General features: G+C 38.5%; 1 protein-coding gene across 9 annotated transcripts; it reads left to right on the top strand.

Moving 5' to 3' along the window:
* The first annotated feature begins 1,792 nt into the window (after window positions 1–1,792).
* SR34A (SER/ARG-rich protein 34A) lies at window positions 1,793–20,035 on the top strand. Of its 9 annotated transcripts, none has more exons than XM_077392294.1 (16): window positions 1,794–1,917; window positions 1,995–2,075; window positions 7,156–7,197; window positions 7,259–7,534; window positions 7,670–7,794; window positions 7,890–7,955; window positions 8,119–8,193; window positions 8,269–8,386; window positions 8,511–8,557; window positions 8,649–8,706; window positions 16,220–16,269; window positions 16,363–16,419; window positions 17,198–17,301; window positions 17,622–17,681; window positions 18,094–18,142; window positions 19,738–20,035. In XM_077392294.1, the coding sequence occupies exons 5-16, from the start codon at window positions 7,708–7,710 to the stop codon at window positions 19,756–19,758; spliced, it is 792 nt and encodes a 263-aa protein (XP_077248409.1). In that variant the 5' UTR covers window positions 1,794–1,917; window positions 1,995–2,075; window positions 7,156–7,197; window positions 7,259–7,534; window positions 7,670–7,707; the 3' UTR covers window positions 19,759–20,035. The 9 variants fall into 9 exon arrangements, with proteins under 9 accessions (XP_077248415.1, XP_077248409.1, XP_077248413.1 ...); XM_077392298.1 differs by lacking the exon at window positions 7,259–7,534 and adding an exon at window positions 6,859–6,955; XM_077392297.1 differs by lacking the exon at window positions 7,259–7,534 and adding an exon at window positions 6,770–6,955.
* The last annotated feature ends 1,215 nt before the right edge of the window (window positions 20,036–21,250 follow it).

Raw genomic sequence — 21,250 nt, 5'->3', positions numbered from 1 at the left:
GCTGGGATGTTTGGCTGTTGAAATGCAAGGGAAAGTGGAGTACAGGTAAAAGCTCAACAAATAATTAAGAATTTCTTTGGAAAAGCGTGAGAAAAAAAGTGTGCTAAAGTGGGTTTACTCTCCAGAGATTTTGAAGTTAGGATGAACTCTTGCAAATTGGTGTGACTTTCGAGTACTTTGAATACGCAGACACCTGGGGATTTTGTGAACTTTTCGAAAATTGCAAACTTCAACTGGGATTTTAGGGTCAAGCGGCATTAAAGACACAGTAGACCAGTAGTCATAAAAAAAAATCAAAACATGAAATTGCGATCGGTAGACATTTTACATTTTAAATAGGTACTAAATGATTAACGACATCTTGGGACGCCACGATAAATAGGCCAGTGAAAATAAAGTTATTGAGGGATGCTAAACTCAGAGGAGCCCTTGTAGAAAACGGCTACCGGATCGACACCACTTCCTTCAACCGTTATCAGTGCCATCATAAATGCAGTCAGGATGATATGGATCCAATGGTGCCGCCCTTGTCGCCGACTCTGTGAGTTTAGCATCCCTCTTAAGTTAATCATATCTCTAAATGAGATTTTAAGGCTTCATTGTAAGCTATTAATTACATTGTTTCTAAAACCATTGATTGAAATTTCTCTTTGCTGATAAGGGGGTTCTTGTTTATTGAAACTTAGTAGAACAATTTCAAATAAGAAATCTTTAATTTCTTAAAATAGCAAGTTCAGTCATACTCGCCCAACAATGCCCTCTTATCAATCCTAAACAATCAATTCTTGGGTCCCACATGTGGACATGTACCTGCAGGTGAGATTGCTTGATGGATCAAGGGAGCAGGATCGTCCAATCAACGTGGGGTCAAGTAAAATGGATGGAACTTGCGATCCCATCTACCCACGTGTAATGAAATATAACGGTTATGATAGAACCTAATAGCCATATTCTATTTAGGATTTTGTTAGTAAATAGCATGGATTTTAGTTGTTTTGGGTAAGATTAAGGTTTTGAAAGGGATTGACAAGGGTCCATCGCAAAAGGCATTTCGCGCCCCCCTAGCAATTTCCGTTTTTAAATGAGTTTTCTTTAGTCCAAGCAAACAGGTGGGTTGGGTTAGCCGTGGGCCATGCGGGTCAAACGGGTTGCACTAAAAATGACCTGCATCCCTACAGATCAGAACTTATGTGACCCGCACCCACCGAGGGTGGGTTAGGTCAACCTGCGGGTAATTTGCAATTTTTTGCCAAAGAGTATATTTTTTTTGGGGTGAATAAGGAAATGATAGCAATAAAAACAGAAGAAGAGACTTATAAAAAATGCTTGGAGTACCCCATTGCATATGAACCCTTGTTCCTTTTTATATTAGGTTGCATTTCTTCTTAATCTAGACAGTCCATTTCTCTTTCTCTTTGATCTCACGGTTCGTATGTATTGCTTTTCAATAAAATAACACAAAATGCTTGGAGTACCCTCTCAAAGAGAGAAATCGCCTCCTTTATTTGAAGGTTGTCCTTTGCTGCGAGTTAGGAAATGCGTCCGGTATCTACTCGAATTGTGGGTACCCACGTGTTCACCTGACCCAACCCATGTTTTGGCAGGTTGGGTGGCCCGTGGGTCAATTTTGATGGGTCACTCAAATGCCAACCCATACCTGCAAATTTGGGGGTGGGTTGGGTCAACCAGCAGGCACGGGTCGATTTTGCCTGGTCTAGTTTTCTTAGGTGATTTTCTCCTTTAATAGCAATATTCAATGAGGGCCGCCCATCTAAAGGGCCCAGCAGATGGACGGTTTGGATTTTTAAGAAATGATCCATCCATAATACCTCCCATTCGGCACATAAAAAAACCACGAGGGTTTTTACATTTTAAGATTTCTCCGTTCCCAGATCGGTCATAGGCAGCCAAACCCAGGTATTTTCTCTTCCCTTTTGCATTTGATTAAAAACCCTAGATTTATAACTTCTAATTTGACGAACACGCATACGCAGATCTTAGCCAGTGCGAAGCAAAGCAAAAGTATCGAATTGGTCTCGGGGTCGTATTTTCTGCTTCGGTTAAGAAAAACCTAGGTTTTTATCCTCTACTTTTCTGGTTTGATCTATGGTTGTTCTATCTTGCTTTTCTGGTTTGATTGATTTATCCTTGTTTCCTCATTTTCTTTATTGGTTTCTTGATTGCATTGCTTATTGGATTTTTTTATATATATTTGACTTCGAATTCAATGGTTACTCTGTTGGTTTATTTGGATGTTTCACTCCCATTGTTCTTTGGTTTCCTTATAGTTGTATTTGGCAGAAAATTTGTGATATGTGCCTATTTCTCAAAGATCAAATATGGGATGAAGTTGGCTAAGTTCGAGGATAGCCTTGCCTCCTTAACATTCCTTTTGGGATTAAACTTCTTGGATTCTACATCCAAGATATCTCTTTCATTTAAATACTTAAAATCTAGTTACAAGTTACAGTAACCTCTCTCCTCTCGACCACACAAGTAAGACACATCACACAATAACTACATGGTAGTTGCTCTCTACAATAACTACTCCCCTTTCAACCACATAAGTAAGACACCCCATATTAGTAGTTATTCTCTACAATGACACATCATATAATTAACTATCTATCTAATAAAATAGGAAAAATTGCCAATGGTGGACATCAAAATACAAGAATTGCCAACAGGGGGATGCACTTTTGAAAAATTGTTAGAGAGGGACGAAATGGGGGTTATCAAGTCTCTAAAAGGGGGTTATGAACCCTCTAAATGGGGTTATCAAACTCTCAAAAGGGGATTATCACTTATCAACCCTCTTTAACAATTTTTCAAAAGTGTGTCCCCCGTTGGCAATTCTCGTATTTTGATGTCCCTCATTGGCAATTTTTCCAATAAAATACTAACACATGATGCCATATGTGTCCTATGCATGCACATATCAATTTGTATAAATGTTAAATTTGTTAATTTGTGTAGAGTAGATGTATTCATTTAGTATTAGAACTCCCGCTGAGAGAATTATTCGAAGAAGAAGAGTGTTTACAAATGATTCTATGCGTAAATTATCTATTTATTTTTCTGTCACTGTGGTCAATATTTCAAAGTGGCCGATCAAATTCTTTAATTGTGAAACGAAGGGGAATTTGTAAAGACCTGGCGGTGATCATGGCCCCAACTCGCGTTCCCAATATTTCAAGCATACTGCAAGCGGGCAAGAATGCCGACCCCAACTAGTTTGGGACAAGGCTTAGTTAAGTTGAGTTGAGTACTGCAAGTGGGCAAGAATGGTTGACTTATACATGCCCTGTTATGATAGTTGTCTTGTATTCTGTTGGTGACTTATCAGGAGGTAGCACTGTACTGTTTACACTTTACACCAATTAGTAGGGTCTGGTGCATCGGTCGGCTCGAGGCCATAAGTAGGCAACGCTCCCTTGTCCCCGGAGGTTCAGGGTCAGAGGCCTGACTGCTGAGTTTATCATGTCATGTGGGTATACTTGGTATTTGTACTGGGTATTTATATTTTCCAGGGGCTCCGTTTTAAGGTTATGTGGAAAATTAGTTCGGGTTTTGGGACTAGTGAGGGAGGGAAAAGCTTGTAACCCTAATCCCAAGGATAGTGAAAATCTCCTCATTTCCTCCATGGAATTGAGCACACTGCCGAACCATGGAAATTTTTGTTACATGTTTCCGCTTTATGTTCTTTTTGCTTTATTGCTTTCATGACTTGTCTATGGGCTTCATTTATGCATGAAGTGAAAGGCATAACTGGGTGTTGTTGTTATGTTATTCTAAAGTATACATAAACATTAACCACTATTGTATGTGATTTGTCTATAAATGTAATATTTTCATAAACAATTATCATTGGCTGATATAATGTTAAATGAATTGGATCATTTCAATCATTGCTTGAGAAAAATCATTGATGAACTCTTTTCAGTTTGATAAAGTCTGTTATAAAATCATTTTTTGGGTAGATAAGTTGGTTTGGCAGGATCCCTACCTGATTTACTCCAAAAGACAAAAAAAAATTTCAATCTAGTGTATTCCACCCCATTAGAGTTGTTTGATATAATCAGTAGAAGGTCATTGAGAATGGAGGGAAGAAGAATACAAAGGCTATGAATGGGAAAGGAACTTCTCGATAGTTATCAACAGGCATCTTTACTTCTCTCCAAGTTTGTGAAAACTTAGACTATGAATGAGAAAGGAGCTTGTCGATAGTTATCAACAGTCATATTTGCTTCTCTCCAAGTATGTGAAAATTCAACAGATGAATGATGAATATATCAAGGCATTTCTTAATATCAGTCACAATACTTCTAGCTTGTCAAGGGTATGAGAATTCCTCTTTGAAAACATTGACCGCCTAAAGAGAACCAGATTCAATCCAAACACACTTATGTTGAATTTGGTAGGACGTCGAATCCCAGCATATAGCTTTTAGCCCGAGCAGTTCAATCTTATCATAATTGTTATTCGATGAAAAGCCAAAGATATAATTTACAAGGTCATTCTTAATAATACCTCCAATATGACCCTTTTCTTCATGAGTTGCCTCTGTGCTTATTTTGAAATTGATGAAGAAGGTTGTGACTGTCCGCATTTCTTTCATCACGAGTGATAGGGCTGACCGGCTGAGAGTGCAGTTGAATTTCTCTAAAATAGGAAAATTTCTTTGGTTGCATTCTTCCTTGAGCCCCGTAAATCAGATGGGACTCTGAATATCAATGAGAATCCTTAACAAAATTTGCTTATAGGTTCTCTTTTTCCTCAAATATTCCTAACTTTCTTTTTTTTTGAATGGTTTCTGAAATTTCTTTCATTCCATAAAGGATTGATAGAGAAAGCAAATGCGATACGATTAGCAGCTGAAATTTGTCCATTCCTATAAAGGAAGGATTTGATCCATGCGTCTTCATCCATGAGCATTTTCAATGGTTTCCTAAGATAATGAAACTACCATAGAATAGATCGACCTATCCATGCCGAGTAACCACACCTAAAAAATAAGATTAATTGATTCAGATTAAAAATTGCATAAAAGACATCTAGGATATATTTGGATAACCCAATTGAGAACAAGATCTTTAGTATTGATCCATAAGCTTCCTTGGACAACATGCCAAACTCTGCTGAGGAATATGACCTTTGAACCAGACAACAGCATACCTGTCAAATTTAGGAACTTGGTTCTAAGAGAGTTCAAAGTACTTTTAAGAGAGAATGATCCATGTGATATTTGCAAAAATAGCTTCCCCAAGTTTGGCTATGATATTTATTAATGAAGGCCTTGAGAATAAATCTTTATTCCAAACATCATCTGTCATTCGTGCCTCTAATTGTAAGTATTTTGTTTTTGAATAGTTCATTGAGGCTTCCACCAGGATGCAATGGGTCCTTCCAAAATCCATACTTTCCCCTGCACCAATAAGGGCATAAATACAAGGCTTTGCAAAGTTCCTAAAATTTAGGGTTCTTCTCCACCTCCAAGATGCATATAATGCTATGGTGATTTGCAAAATGGATCTTCCCTTGATACACTTGTGGTTTACTCATTTATACCAATATGGAAAATCTACTATTAATAAGAAACCATATTTGACGAGTTAGAGCTGCTATGTTCCAATCATAGCCCAAGACTACCTTAACATTTTGATCGACATATGTTATCCCAGCTAATAGTGTGAGCTTTCCTTTTGGAGGGATGGTCCTAGCCATAAGAAATCTCTGAATAGCTTCTCTATTTTTCTGAATAATCTTCTTCAGCAATTGAAATGCAGATTTGCAATACTATTTTAAGCTATTCAGAACTGATTTAATCAACTCTTTAAAAATATTTCTTTCCATCCACATATTCTAGAGTGAATCTCATCAATCAGCGGAGTATAATTAGATTATGAAATTCTTGATTCGAAAAGGAGGAAGCACTTTCCTAAAAAGATGTTGCTTATAAATATTTCATTCCTATTATCCTTTTAAGGTGCCCTAATTTTTGATACTTTGCTCAATGCTGTTAGATGGGCAAGTCTCTCAATGTTGGCATTGTGGCAAGTCTCTCAATGTTGGCATTGTGGGGGTTAGCAGGCATTATTGAGAATACTTTTGATTATTTACAGTTTTTCCACATCCTCCTTTGAAAAACCAGTAGGGCGATGAACTATATGGTGAAAGATGCCGTTTCTAGAACACTTCTAGAGCTGCTAGAGTAAATTTGCAAATAGTAAAGTTACATTTTTAGTGATCTATGTGCTATATGATTGACTAGATCATATGTCTTATTGAAGTTGAACTAGTTGAGCATTAGTTGGTGCGTTGATGGTTTAATCGGGGAACCGGGCCTTGATGGTGGTTGGTTTACAAATTTTTCATGTTGACCCAGTGGAGACTACTCTTGTGAATGTTATCAATAAGGGATTTTTCTTATTTTTGGTTCCTGCCCATGGAGGTTATTGCCTTAACGTGTGCTGTTTTGGTGTATATTTAAATTCATTCCCTTGCACTGTTCCGTTATTTTTTCCACTTGTAAAAAAAATCCATTAGAAGCAAGTATAACCAATTATTAGCGTTGGTAATATTACAGAAATAGTTAATTCTTTGGGCTAGCAATATATTACCAGCATAGATTTTTGTCGCCCATAGTGGTGGATTTAATAGTTTGTCAAAACTTCATGCTATCTCTTTCATTTATCCAATTATATGTCCTTATAAATGCATAGTAATCTCATTCTTCACGCAATCTCTGTTAGTTCCTGTCTGTCTCTAGTTTGGTCTGTGCTTACCTGCTAAAGTCTGTAGAGGTCGTGAATGTGGATTCTAGTTCCTCCAACAAAATACTTACTAATTTGGTTCCAGTCTTTGAAGAACCATTTATTATGGCTTGGGACTGAAATTCCTTGGGAGTTTTATTACGCGTTATAGTTCTCCGTGGTTTCTTCAAGGGGCGAAGGCAGTATGTTCTCTTCATTATGCATTTTAATGTTGAGACATGTTTAAGCTCCTAAATGAAGCAATATATATGCATTTATTCATCAGTTCCTTACATGCATCTTCTGAAAGTGACTACTTTATATATACTACATATGATACGACACGTGGTTGTATAAAAAAATAGCGAGTAGAAAACTGAGGCTAATATTGCATATTTTCCAGGTCTGTTTTCCTTCAATGCAGTTTTGAAGAAAGCTGATTAAGGTAAATAAATAGATGTTTTACCGACATTGTTACATTCCATAACAGACTTTCTTTATGATAGATGAAAGGCGCTGGACAAATAGGAGCTCTGCAAACTGTACATAGGGATGTATAGAGGGAGTGGGAGAAATTGGGTTGGAGTTGTAGTTATTTTGAGAAAATGAAGTTCTTACATATGCCCCGGAGATCTTCTGCACCTCTGCATAAATCAGAAAAGAGGATGAGTGGATTGATATTTATATCAAATTTATTATAGTGGACCCTCTGGGAGCATATGAGCAATGGAGTTTGTGGAGCATCACCCACAGCAAGGATTGCTCTCTTGGTTTGCTTCATGGTTGTGGTTATGGTTTAATTGTCTTATTGTCAAACTGAGTCCCTGGTGTTTATAAATAGACACGGCTATATATTGGGATCCATTACATGATTAGGAGAATTTAATCTTGATTATGTTTCTTATTCTCTCATGCAGTGGAACTTGTTCACTTACAAGTATTATTGAAAGCCGTGATGAGTGGTCGTCTTTCTCGCTCAATATATGTTGGCAACCTGCCTGGTGATATACGAGAATCGGAAATTGAAGATATATTTTACAAGGTTTGAATTAGCTAGTCTTTTCAAATTTCTTGTATTTCGATGTGTATCCGGGTCATCATGTGTTAATTTGACTATTTTATTTTTGATGGGTGCAGTATGGCCATATAGTGGACATTGAATTGAAGATTCCACCTCGCCCTCCTTGTTATTGTTTTGTGGAGGTATATCTTCTCTCTTATATATATATATATATATATATATATATATATATATATATATATATATATATATATATATATATATATATATATATATATGTTCTACACAGTTAACATTTCTTATGAGAAATTTTCTCTCTCTTCATTGTACCTGTTCAATCTGCAGTTTGAGGATGCTCGGGATGCTGAGGATGCAATCAGGGGCCGGGATGGCTATAAATTTGATGGTTCTCGTTTAAGGGTAACTGGAATTTCATTCTACTTCCAAATTGTAGCTACATTTTTTGGTTGGTTTTATCATTTGTTCTAGTTGCAGGTTGAGCTTGCACATGGTGGTAGAGGGCCATCTTCATCATCCATTGATCGTCGCAGTGGTCATGGCAGTGGAGGGGGTGGGCGATTTGGTGGAGTTTCACGCCGTTCTGAATATCGAGGTGAATTCAAACGATTTTACATTTGCATTATTTTGAAAGAAATTGCCTTTCTGGGTTTATTGTAGTCGTGAGTTGTTTCTTCAATGTTCCTGAGTTCCTGACTGTTGCCCGCTTTGCTTTGTAGTTATTGTTCGTGGACTGCCTTCTTCTGCTTCATGGCAAGATTTGAAGGTGTGTGGATTAGATTACTTAAACTCTATACATGGAAGTTCCACCATATAGGTGCAGCCGTGCAGCCTTATTGGTGATAATTATATTTCAGGATCACATGAGGAAGGCTGGGGATGTTTGTTTTGCTGAAGTTTACAATGATGCTGATGGTACGTTTTATTAATATTGTTTAGAACATGTGTTCCTTGCATCCTTCATTGTCACAGATTCTGTGTGTCATAGTGATCTTTACAGAAGGTCCTCTGAACATACTTTTGCTGTTCGTTTTGTTCTTTTATGCTTTCTTTTCTTTTGTTTTTTTGTTTTTTTTTGAAAACTTGTTTTGTTTTGTTTTCTTTTTTGTTTCTTTTTTTCTTGTTTAATGTCTAGATGTTGGTAGGTTTTATTAATATTGTTTAGAGCATGTGTTCCTTGCATCCTTCAATGTTACATATCCTCCGTGTCATAATGATCTTTAAAGAGGGTCCTCTGAACATACTTTTGTTTTGTTTTGTTTTTTTTTTTTTTTGAAAATTTGTTTAGTTTAGTTTTCTTTTTTGTTTCTTGTTTATTGTCTAGATGTTGGTAGGTTTTATTAATATTGTTTAGAGCATGTGTTCCTTGCATCCTTCAATGTTACGTATCCTCCGTGTCATAATGATCTTTACAGAACTCTGAACATACTTTTGCTGTTCGTTTTGTTCTTTTGAGCTTTGTTTTTTTTTTTTCTTGTTTAATGTCTAGATGTTGCTATTCATTTTGTTAGGAGAAATCAAAGTTTATGGGCTGGTTAAGCTGGACCTTCAATAAAGCAGACTGGTTTCTTTTATGAGTTATTGAAACATCTACACAACCCTTATACAAATTATGCATGTATGTCATTGTCCATTGATAAATTAGTTATGATAAAAGGGGATCCAATTAAAAAGCAACAAGCAACAGAAATATCTGTATGTAGCCAAGGTGTTTTGTCATGATCATTCAGATGATTGCATGGCCGTATTTCTTCTATTGAGTTTTCTTTGCAGTCCACATATGCCATTTTTCCTTAAAGAAGTTTTGGTTGAGTATGAGCGTTCTAGTTAACACTGAGATGATTAAAAGAAGAAGCTCAAGATTAAATTTGCATTATATGCACAGTTTGTCCTGCCATTCTAGTTGTTGAATGCACCAACATCATTTGTGAGGACGATGGCTCATGTAGTTGGTCCATTTGTTTCCATTTGTTGGCAACTTTGTTGTGGTTTATTTTGACGATATCTTTTTTGTATTCAAAATCCTAAAGTCCATATTAATCATCTTCATCAAGTGATTGAGATTTGTCAAAAGGAAAAGCTCTATTATGAGTTTGAAAATAAGCGCATTCATACAACTGGAAGTTTTCTTTCTTGGGCGCGTGGTGTTTTATAATGATGAAAGTTGGTCAAGAGAAGGTGAGGCAAACTTGGACCGGCCTACACCTATAGTGTGCGAAGTCCAAGTTTCCATGAATTACTGATGTCCTATTTTCAATTCATAAGAAGTTACAGTATGGCCATTGCTCTCTTGGCCGAGTGCATGGAAAAACGACGTTTGATTTGTCGTAAGACAACGGGTTGAACTTTCCAATTAATGGATAGAAAGACGACTGAGCCACTTGTGTTAGCAGTTATCAACTTTGAGAAGATATCTGAGACATACTGTGATGCTTTAGTCATGGGGATTGGAGTCCATTAGCTAAGAAGGATGTCCTCTAGCGTTCTTTAGTGAGAATCCAAATGATAGGTGATTGAGTGCATGATGTGTAATTAAATGTCATAAATGCAAGTTCTTAAGCATTTGAAGCACTACTTTATCCATCAAGAGTTTGTTCTTTATTCCAACCATGAAGCACTAAGGTACTTGAATCCTTAGCAAAAACTAAATAGAAGACATTAAAGTTACTGCTTTCCTCCAAACTATGCTTTTATGTTCAAATGTAAATTTGAATTAAAAATCAAGGTTGTTGATCTATTGTGTAGGTGGATCTACTATTAGGTACCTTATCAGCTGAACAAGTAGTGCATATGTCTTGTATTCTGGCAATGATAGAGCACCCTGATGGACTAATGTGTGCTATGCTCATGCGGGTCTAGCCGGATGGTTAGCTCGTTGGTTGGGGGTGTAGGGGCAGAACACCCCTAACGGGTTTTTATTTCTCTTCTAGTTCTGTAAGGGGGACTCCCTCAGTCTTCTTTAATATATCAATTTATCATATTACCATTCAAAAAAAAGAACACCCCTAACGGGTTTTCAGGGTCAGCGCTCCGGAAGGAAAATTTAATTTTCAGTTTCGTGCTAAAGGTTATTTCGGTAATTTTTGATGCAGTGACATTTAATATATAAGCCATATATTAGGGTAATGGATTATGAGGTTTTCTTTGAACTTTCTTGGCCGAGAAGGAGAGTTTGTAACCCTAAACCGAAAAAGTGATAACTCTTCTCCTGTGGACTTAGGCACACTGCCAAACCACGTAAATCTTATGTTTTTTTTTGAAAGATGACAATTTTTATTAATCAAAGCGTAGGTACATATATTAGGACCAGTAGTCCCTCGTACATTATATTTTAAGGTTAGAGGATATTAATCCAATAGCCATAGAGGCACCTACCAAAAATATCCTAGAACTTTTTCTTGAAATTCCTTCACTACAGAAACCTAAAACATTGCATCCCAAGCCTCTTCAAAACACCCAAACTTCAAAACCAAAAATGGACCGCCAGAGACCTAACAGTATCTACACTGACCCATTAGCATTTAGCATTCCCTTTGCTATGAACATTTTCTTAGTTCCCTCAAGAAAATCAACCTCAACTTCCAATTCCTCCTCTTTAAAGAAGAAGACAATGGCAAATTCAGGTACAGGGACCTCTTCTTTCGAATCCGATTTGAGAGCGATAAGTTCCTCTAACTTTCTAATGCACAAGATTTGATTTGCCTCCCAGTTGAAGCGTCACACTCTTTTCTCGTCCTCCAAGCGGTCCTTGAAGAAAGGAAGGTTGTATACCGGTATACAGGTATCCATAACGTTGCGGGTGCCTGTTAAAGGGAAAAGCTCCTCGACATTTTGCTTGTAATCCTCCCTGAATTGTTCCCATTGTCTTTTGATGAAACTTTTGACAATCCCTCTAGGGGTTGGTGATTCAATTGAGGCTTTGTCTTCATCATACCTCAAGGCTTTAATTCCTTTTAGATTCGCAATCCACATCGAGCAATCTATTATCTCCATCCTTCTTCGTTTAAAGTTACGAGCCTTTGAGGGAGTGGATACGCTTGAATTCATTTTACTAAACTCTGCAGATATGTTTTCCTTTTCTCTTCCTGAAAGAACCCAAAAGACTACTTTTTAAAGAGAATGAAACCCCCCATAACTGCCTGTAATTGGGCCCCATGGTTTAGGCACAAACATGTGAAACAAGTATTTCTACCATATTAAAGAAAAATAAATGTAGGTACCCTTCCTTTTATCTTTCCAACAAAACTATTCATAATGGGCCTCACTATCGAGGAGGCCGCCGCCTCCCTTTTAATGTAGGCGGTGATAAAGACCTAGTTGTCACTTGTCAAGAAAATATATTCAGTTTCGTTCAGAAAGGACACGTCCTCAAATTTTTGTTGTCACTTGTCAAGAAAATATATTCAGTTTCATCCAGAAAGGACACGTCCCCAGAAAAATCTAGAATTTACTAGTTCCATCTAATTTCCATCCTTAAAGACCACCATTCCCAAAAATTCTCCTCTTACCCAAAGGCTCATAACAAATGAGGAGAATTAAGAACTCTCCTCCAGATTTGTTGCCCTAGAATTTGCTGTAAAAATTTACACTTAATCATTCCTCGATTCGTGGATGGAGCCTGGGTAATCATTCCTTTTGTTGTATGCCCAAATATACCCCTCATGAGGGATCCTAACACCCTCTTTGCTTTTGTGTTTAAATGGGAGCTTTCACACACTAAAGGGGCCGAGATTCAGCACCTTACTTTGTTCTTGCAAGGTTGACCCTTCTGTCCAAAGGACACACCTTTATGAGGTGGTACAACTATCTTTGGTGTAAAGCCATCTTCCTTCTTATGAGAAACTATCAAAGGAGATTTCGTAGTTGAAGGGTCGTCATCACTTGATATTTTACCTTTTTTCGATCGAGATAACTGTGGGATGGTCATTCCGATTTGACTGAAGAGTTTAAAATTTGAATTCTGAATTTGGCCGGTGTGAGACCCACGGGGCTACCCGAGCCCGGGCAGTCCAAGAGAACCGGGGGCGGCGTCTAAGAGCACTACGCTCACCGGATCTCCCGCCACCTATCATCCTCTCGTTAGCCCGGTAGAAATGTGGGTCCTGGCTCACCATCCGCTGTCCCCGGGAGGCGACCCGATGTCCATTAGGTCCTCCATCGTCCGATTCAAAGATCCCGGGCTCGGCGCCATGGGATGGTCTACCATGAGAGAGGAGACCTTGATGGGAGGATCCTTACGCTTATTTATAGATTCTGGAATGAAACTCCGATTCAAAGGCTGAGTGGCCTGAATTTCTTCACCTATTTTGAAGCAAATGTTCTGAACCTGGATATGGACAAAAGGCTTAATCAATTGCCATTCTGATGTAAGGATTTGTGCCGATGCATAGCTCATACACTGTCCATGGCTTCCTTCCATTCTCACTTCCAAGACCGATCCAAAAATGCTTCCTAAGGCCTCCACAGTCGATGTTGCCCATACGTGGAGGGGGATTCCGATGAAATTGACCCAGATTGCCCTTACCTATTGCTTGCATTCCAGGCTACACCGGATAGAGAGCGGTGAAAGGTGCCACAAGCCTTTCCTTCCATCCTCAAAATCCTGGATGTCATATTCTCATTTTCAAACATAAAGAGAACCTCATTTTGGCCAAGAATGCCCGGCATAGTAAGGGACGGAATTTTCCAGAGACGCTTAGCCCAATTCCATAAATCAACAAGATTCCGTTTCTTCAATTTTATCCTACCAACCAGGCAAGATTTTAAAAGTTGTCTACAATCTTCCACTTCTTTCCCAGATATGGTTAAGGTTGGGATTCCTTCGTCCAAACTGGTTGAGATGTACCCTGAATGAGGCCAAGCCCCCTTATTCCCCTCATTTGATGATTTGGGGACAAGTGTTTCTAATGGCGAGGACCGCCGCGATGAGCCTTTTGCTCCTCCATACTTACAGCGCCGACAATCTCTTCGCCATCTGAAGTAATGGTATCCGCATCTAGAGCAAGACCAGTCTCCCCGTCTGACCTCCCCAGACATATCTCCTCGGTGGACGGCTTTTTCTTCTCCCTTTTCCGACTCCTCACAACCAAACCTGTCTCTAACAGCTCCAAATCTTATGTTCTTCTTTTGTGTGATTGTGTTTCTTGCATATCTTCTTGATGTTTTGCTGTACATCGTGTTTGATTTTTATTTAAGAGATTAGAGATCTCTCAGTTTTCTATGAATCGTATGGGATTTGAAGTCATAAAGAGAGTGACAAATTAGATCCCATTTCTGCTTCTACATTGCAAGAGTTTGAGGAAACAAAATAGGGCAATCATCTAAATTTATAGTCCAGGATTACTGGATAAGTACATTTTTTCCTGAAAACCAATTATATATTATTTAAGGGTCACTGGGGGGAGCAACTTATCAAAGAGCTTCATGGAGGTGGTTTTGCAGGGTATTTTGGTTATGGAAAGACCATCACCTTGCTGTACGATCTATTGGCAAGAATTAAGAAGGATGCGGAGAGATTCCCGTCAAGCAATGTCACACTTGTCTACCTGTGAAAGGGAAGACACTTAACATTGGATTCTATGTGTTGGGGTAATGTTGTGATTCTTGCTCAAAGCATTCGAGTTATTGGCTTGTCTGATTGGCTAGGTCGACTTTGGGGCTTTTGGGTGATTTTACCTTGAAATTGAATCAGGTCCATGTCAACTCCAATTTGTTTTTCTAGCGAAAGCTCAACCCAACCTGCCCCAAGTTGCATCCCTATTCTTTTAGCACACTTTCTGTGCCTCCTTTGCCGTTGAAGCATTTGTTGATGTACTTGGTGATGGTTCTTCTGTAGACTCAACACTTAATGATTCAGTACGAATTTTGCAGCTGTCCCACTTTATTGCATGCCACAGGATTTTTTATGCTTCTTATGTGAGTTATATATTTTCAATGAGGTGGTATTTTTACATGGAATTCCTAGTTCTATTACATTTTTTAATGATGTTAAATTTGTGAGTTACTTTTGGAAGAAAGTATAGGTTAGCCCGCTTGGGGGTTGACAGACTTCAGTTGTGGAGGTTTTTGATTTGCTCCGTGTGAACTGGATGCTTCCATTTTTTTTGTATCTTTTCTTTCTCTTGGTTGTACGGACCATCTCGGTCGCTGGATATTTCCTTTTCATCAAATAAAACTTCCTACCATTAAAAGAAAGAGCCATTTCCCATCTATCTTTTTTGTGGTCTAAATTAGTATGGGCCATCTCGGTCGCTGGATATTTCCTTTTCGTTAAATAAAACTTCCTACTATTAAAAGAGTCATTTCCCATATATCTTTTTTGTGGTCTACATTAGTCGTGGTTTTTAATTCTTAATCTCTTATTCATGTGTTTTGTGTGCATGTGGCTGTTTTTGTGTAATGTAGTTTTTTATGCTTTACTGCTGGCCATTCTTCTAGTTAGCTTCCGAAGTGAGTTTCCAGGGAAGCGAGCTTCCCATCCAACTAGGAAGTTTCCGGTAACTATTGGAATCACCATAGATGGGCCTCCTTTTCTTTTTAATGGCATAGGTGGGTTTCCTATTCATGGAACGAAAGTTGGTGTCACTTGTCTGTCATATCGTCCTCAAGGGTGTTGCTAGTTGTCAGAGTGCAGTGGCTTTTGGTTTGATCCAATAGGAATGGAGCTCTCAAAGACTTAAAATTCAGGGAAATAAGGGAAGGAACCAGAAGTTGTTAACATATTTTATGTTTTGGTATTCATATACATGGTCTTGTCCTCGTTGCTTGCTCTCATCATGGCTCATCATGCGGGGAATGTCTGTGTCAAGTCCTTTGTTTATAAATTAGATACGTTGAGGTTGGTGGCAACCTGTGGTTTTTTTTATTGGAATATTGGCTTCTGCTCCAGTAAAACCTCATATGAATGATTTTTGGAGTTGTTCTCTGTTAGTTTTTTTTTTGGAATGGTTCTGGTGGTTGTTAAATTGTGTTCTCATGCGTTAAATGTGTCTTAATGGAAGCAAGTGGCAATTACTTTTGCAAGGGGACCATTTTATTTTGTTACAGCTTGACATCTGTAAAATGCAAACATTCAAACAGGTGGAAAAATCTGTTCTGTTTTACATTACTATGGGTAGCTGGGCATGGTTTGCAAAGGTGATTTGTTAATTAAAGACCAATCAATATCTGCCATTTCTATAATATTTGATCCGTTTCCCTACGATCACTAGATCAGTGTGTAGTTACTGCTAAAGGCTTCAAAATCTCACAAGATTTCTTGAAGCTTGGAGAATCCTTTTTTATTTTGTTGACATGAAAAAATCTTCGATAATCATTTTTTTTTTTGAAAGATGGAGCTTCGAGAATCATTATCAACCCCTTGTCATATTCTTGTCTGTTTGAATCGACTATGGTATTACCATGCTGATGTGGCCCTATGTTGGTTCAGGAACCATTGGTCTGGTGGACTATACTAATTATGAGGACATGAAATATGCTGTAAGCATTGATCCCTGCTTAGCCTTCACATTTTTCTCGTGGTCTAGTTCATCAGTATAACCTTTGGTCTAATGGACTCATTCTTTTTTTCAGATTCGGAAACTTGATGACACTGAATTTAAAAACCCTTTTGCAAGGGGCTATATTCGGGTAAATTATCTTATTATCTTGGTTATGTTTATTGAATTGAAGCATCATTCCAATGCTTGTTAAGGGTGAATCTGATACCTTTTGACTTGGCTTTGTTACTGTTCTAAGTTGCTTGGTTGATATTTTGATTTAGCCAAGTCAGGTAAGAGTTTCTGAAAAAAAATAGAGGAAAAGAACAAGAAAACATGGCACTTTATCTCATAAAGACACTAAAAATAAGAAGTTCGATACATTTTAATAAGAGAGATAAGGGTTGGGAACTGAATTTCAAGGTGATCGGGCCGGGGAATTATCTCACTTTGGCCATGATCTGTGTATTTGTGTATGTGTTTGCTCTTTGTTGTTAGGCCCGCGTCAATGCCTTCAGTTTTGGCCTCAGATGCTTGCCATGCTATTCATGCCGCTTTACATGATAGGATGGGCTGATGGCATTTTGTTTTGTTTTTCTCTTTGAGAGGTAACCGTAGACTTTACCAAGAAAAACAGCAGTAAAGGAAACAGAAAAACGGGAAGTATTAGAGAAAATACATTAAGTACAGCAAGGGGGTGAGATGACCCTAAAGGAAACAGAAAAACATTAAGTACAGAAAAAATATACAAAAAACGACAAAGAAATATATTCAGAAATGCAAAAACCCTTGATACCGTGGGCATTTTTTTATTAGAAAAGGAAAAGGATGAGCCCTCTTTCTTGTGAGAAGGAAAAAAATATGGTAAAACCAATTACTGGCAATAAATTAATGAGCTTATTCTTCATTTGTAACTTTGACTGTGGTAGGTGAAAAGCTACGAGGGGAGTGTTCCCAGGGGCCGAAGTCGAAATAGGAGCCGTAGCCAAAGTAGGAGTCGTAGCAGAAGCAGAAGTCCAAGACGGAATCGGAGGTATACCCAAGTACCTGCTATTTATTTTTCTAGTTCTATGCAAGGTTTAAAATTTTGACCGAAACCGATATATTTCGGCCGACATTTCAGATTTCCACCTAGACCGAAACAAAATTCGCATAGAATCATTTTTTACAGTATTTTGCTGCCGAAATTCCGAAATTTCGCTGAAATTTCCACCGAAACTTTTGAAATTTCCACTGAAACCGAAATATTTCGATTTCCATTGCGGCCGAAACCGAGACCATAATTTAAAACCTTGGTTCTATGTTGCACACATTTCTGACATTAATTATGGCATGGATCCATTTTGTTTTCAGCAGGTCACTGGAACGATCTGTCTCTAGATCCAGATCCAAATCTGTTTCAGTGAGATCGAGGTATGCATTCTCTCCCAAATTGTCTGGGTATTAGTTATTTGAATGGGTGGTTGTGGAGGCCATGACTAGTTACCATTTTGAATTTACTTTTGGAAAATGATAACCACCTCCCCCCCCCCCCCCACCCCCCCCCCCCCCCCCCCCCACACACACACACACACACCCCGGTCTTTTCCCAGCATTTCCGCTCCGTTTGTTTCCGTTTTCTTGCAAACGACTTTATTTTCAGAAAAAAAGAGTAAACAGAAGAGAGGAGGGGGGGGGGGGGGGGGGGGGGGGGAGGAATGCTGCCATTTCTAGGAGAAGACAAGCAAAAGGTAGAAATGCTGAAAAAGAGGGTGGAAATGCCCTTTCTTTTTTTTTTGTCATCATGCTGTTTATATCTCAATCTTCTTTGTTGTCAAGCATATAGATCGAAGTCAAGGTCACGGTCAAGGTCGGTGTCAGACAAACCTCGCCAGGTAAAGCCTTTGGTTTTATAGTTCTTGAACGTATTCATACACTACACTTAAAGATGGGTATCGCTTGATTTAGCTAAATGTTCATAATTTGTTCTATTTTAGGGATGCTAATCATTGCCTTGATTTTTGAAAAATAACCAAAATTGTCATATTTTGTTTTTCTTGTAGCTTTTTTTTTCCATTGTAGAATTTTATTTATGTCAATATGCAAAGAAAATGATGGAATCATGATTTATTTAGAAAATTGTGGCTTCTCAATATATGCTTGTTTTTGTGAAACTACCTAAATCATGTTGGCACAACAAAAATAGAATAACCATCACAAGGAGGCACCACCACCAACCCCTTCAACCATCTATTCAAATTCCAGGATTCTCCCTCCACAATAGTGCTATCCATACAATCTCTAGCAAGCCTTTTTATGCCATGATAAGCCGCCAACATCTCGGCCTCCGAAGCATCACAAACTCCAAGAGGGCTGGAGTAAAGCCCATACAACTTCAGCACGATTGTCCCGATACACTCCCCCAAATACCGGTCGGACCCGGGTTCCCTAAGCTCGATCCATCAAAGTTAATTTTGAACATGTCACTTGGCGGAGCCTCCCATCTCTGAACGGATCGAGGCCGGATCTCCCTACGAAAGCAAATAACTCTCCAACCCTCCCATAAGTCAAAAGCCGATACAAAACGGAAAGCCGGTAAACTTTTCGCCCAAGAAATAGTGAGCTCTATAAGTTTCATATATAGCGAATAAGGAGATTTTGCAACCCCTTCAAAGACACGAGAGTTCCTCTCTTTCTAGATCACCCATCAAGTTGCTAGAAGACACAAATTGCACAAAACTTTGCCTTTCTTCTTCCACGGCACAGAGGACCAATGGAGCATCAATTCCGGAATAGAAAAAGAAAAAATCCAACTAATACCAAATCTCAGAAATTTCAAATTCCATATCTGACGCGAGAAAGAGCAATGCATGAAGAGATGACCCACAGATTCACCATCCTTCAAGCAAAAGGGGCAATGGTCAACAAGCATCATACCACAAATGACACCTTATACAGGCCATATACTCGTTGTGATTCCAAAACCTTCCCAAAGTAAGGGCCTAATCATAGACACTTTTCAACTCTAAAACAGACACAAATGACACAGTTTAACTCATTCAAACTGTAGCTTTCTAAAATCCAACAAATATTCCAAAAAATGAAAAAAAAAATTCACAAAATTAATGAAATTTTATTTTAAGGCCATCTTTTTCCAATTTCTGGCTTGAAGGACCAATGCTTTCGTCCGTTGTATTCAATTTCAATCACAAAAGAAGTTAAAGCTCCATACATATTCTTAGAAAATTCTTGTTCACATATTTTTCAAAACAGCATATCATCTTCCTAATGGTCGTTTTTAGGATCATTGTGAACATTGAACAATGAGTTTAAGGTTCCATGCATAACCTGGAATCTTCTTAACGGTCCACGCCTTATCCCATGTCCTCCTTGTTTATTGAGTGACGGTTGGCTAACAGGCCAAGGCACATTCACCCACTTGCAGTATGATTTGGTTTCTACATGCACATTGACTCTGATCTATTTTCAGGAGCGGTTGGAGGGTAGTTGATTCCGGTCTTTCCCAAATCAAACTTCGAATGGCCATGGGAGGAGAGCTTTACTGTACCCCTTTGTGTGCATCTTGTGAAAGATACAAACATCTGTTGTCTATCTTCCATACATTTGTTTATTTGCTTCTGTCTCAATGTTAAATCTGCTCAGTAGCAGAAACCAAGTTGTACCCTGAGCAGTTCTCATCTCTTTGGCTTGGCCATGGGACTTTTTAGCTTCGTCATTGATATTTGCTATTTGCTTAGTTATGCAATTATATGTGATCTTTTGCTTCTTGTCCTGATGCTTATGCCCTGTTTGTTTTGGATTTTTAGAACAGGTTGCGACTCTAAAATTAATTATTTGGTCCAAAATTAAACGTGGAGGTTTTTTTTTTTCCCCCCCCCCCCCTCTTGAGCACTGGTAGGAAAACGGGATTCCGTTTTGAAGAAAAAAAATAAGGCATCAACCATTTGTACTACGTCCACTAAAAGACAAAAGGAGGGGAGCACAAATCCCATAATGCAATAAATTCACTTGGAAAATGGTCAAATCAACGGTCATGTCATGCCCGTTTTTATTTTCAAAACAGAATCCCGTTTTAAAAGTGTTTACCTTTTTAATTTTTTGGGATAAATACATTTAAACCCCCTCTCGTTTTTGACACATCGTTTAAAAAGTGACAAAGACATCCCCTCTAGTTTCAATTTGTTTAAGGTTTGCCCCCTCAGCTGAAGGTTCGTCCATAGATTGAAGGGTTAGGATGATCCGATGGAGCTGATTTTTTGGGCACACCCTATTCTATGTCAGGACCCATCAAATGAACGCTTTGGATCATCCAAATAATGTGGGCCCATACCCGAATCCAAACACTACCAAACGCTTTGGATTCGCATATGGGCCTATATTATTTGGATGATCCAAAGCGTTCATTTGATGGGTCCTGACATAGATAGGGTGTGCCCAAAAAATCAGCTCCATCGGATCATCCTAACCCTTCAATCTATGGACGAACCTTCAGCTGAGGAGGCAAACCTTAAACACATTGAAACTAGAGGGGATCTCTGTCACTTTTTAAACCACAGGGGTCGAAGTGGATGTGTCAGAAACTATAGGGGGTGTAAATGTATTTATCCCTAATTTTTTTTGAACGAAAAACTAGCCAGAGGTGCAACACAAAAAACTTCTCAGGCGTGAGATCCTAGTGCTACTCTCGCCCAAGCACTTCTCAGGGGTGAGATCCTAGTGCTACTTCCTAGGGGCGGAGTACAAACCCGTATTTTTCAAAAAGTACTGTGTGGACCACACCATAGAATGATCCAAACCGATCATTTGGATCGCCACAGTGTGTATACGGGGTGCCCCAAAAATCATTTCCACAGGATTATCCTAACCCTCTGATCTATAGATGTTTCCATAACATGCAGTCCCCTAATAGATTGGAGTGTTGGGATCCAAACCGTCCATTAATCGGTTGTACCACAAAAATCATTGATAAGGTGGAGTTTTTA

Source organism: Tasmannia lanceolata, unplaced genomic scaffold, assembly GCF_043159265.1.
Source record: "Tasmannia lanceolata isolate RefF3 unplaced genomic scaffold, GAP_Taslan_0.1 ptg000012l, whole genome shotgun sequence".
Taxonomy (NCBI): Eukaryota; Viridiplantae; Streptophyta; class Magnoliopsida; order Canellales; family Winteraceae; genus Tasmannia; species Tasmannia lanceolata.
Note: the sequence above shows the minus strand (reverse complement) of the source record. Positions and strands in the feature narration are given on the sequence as shown.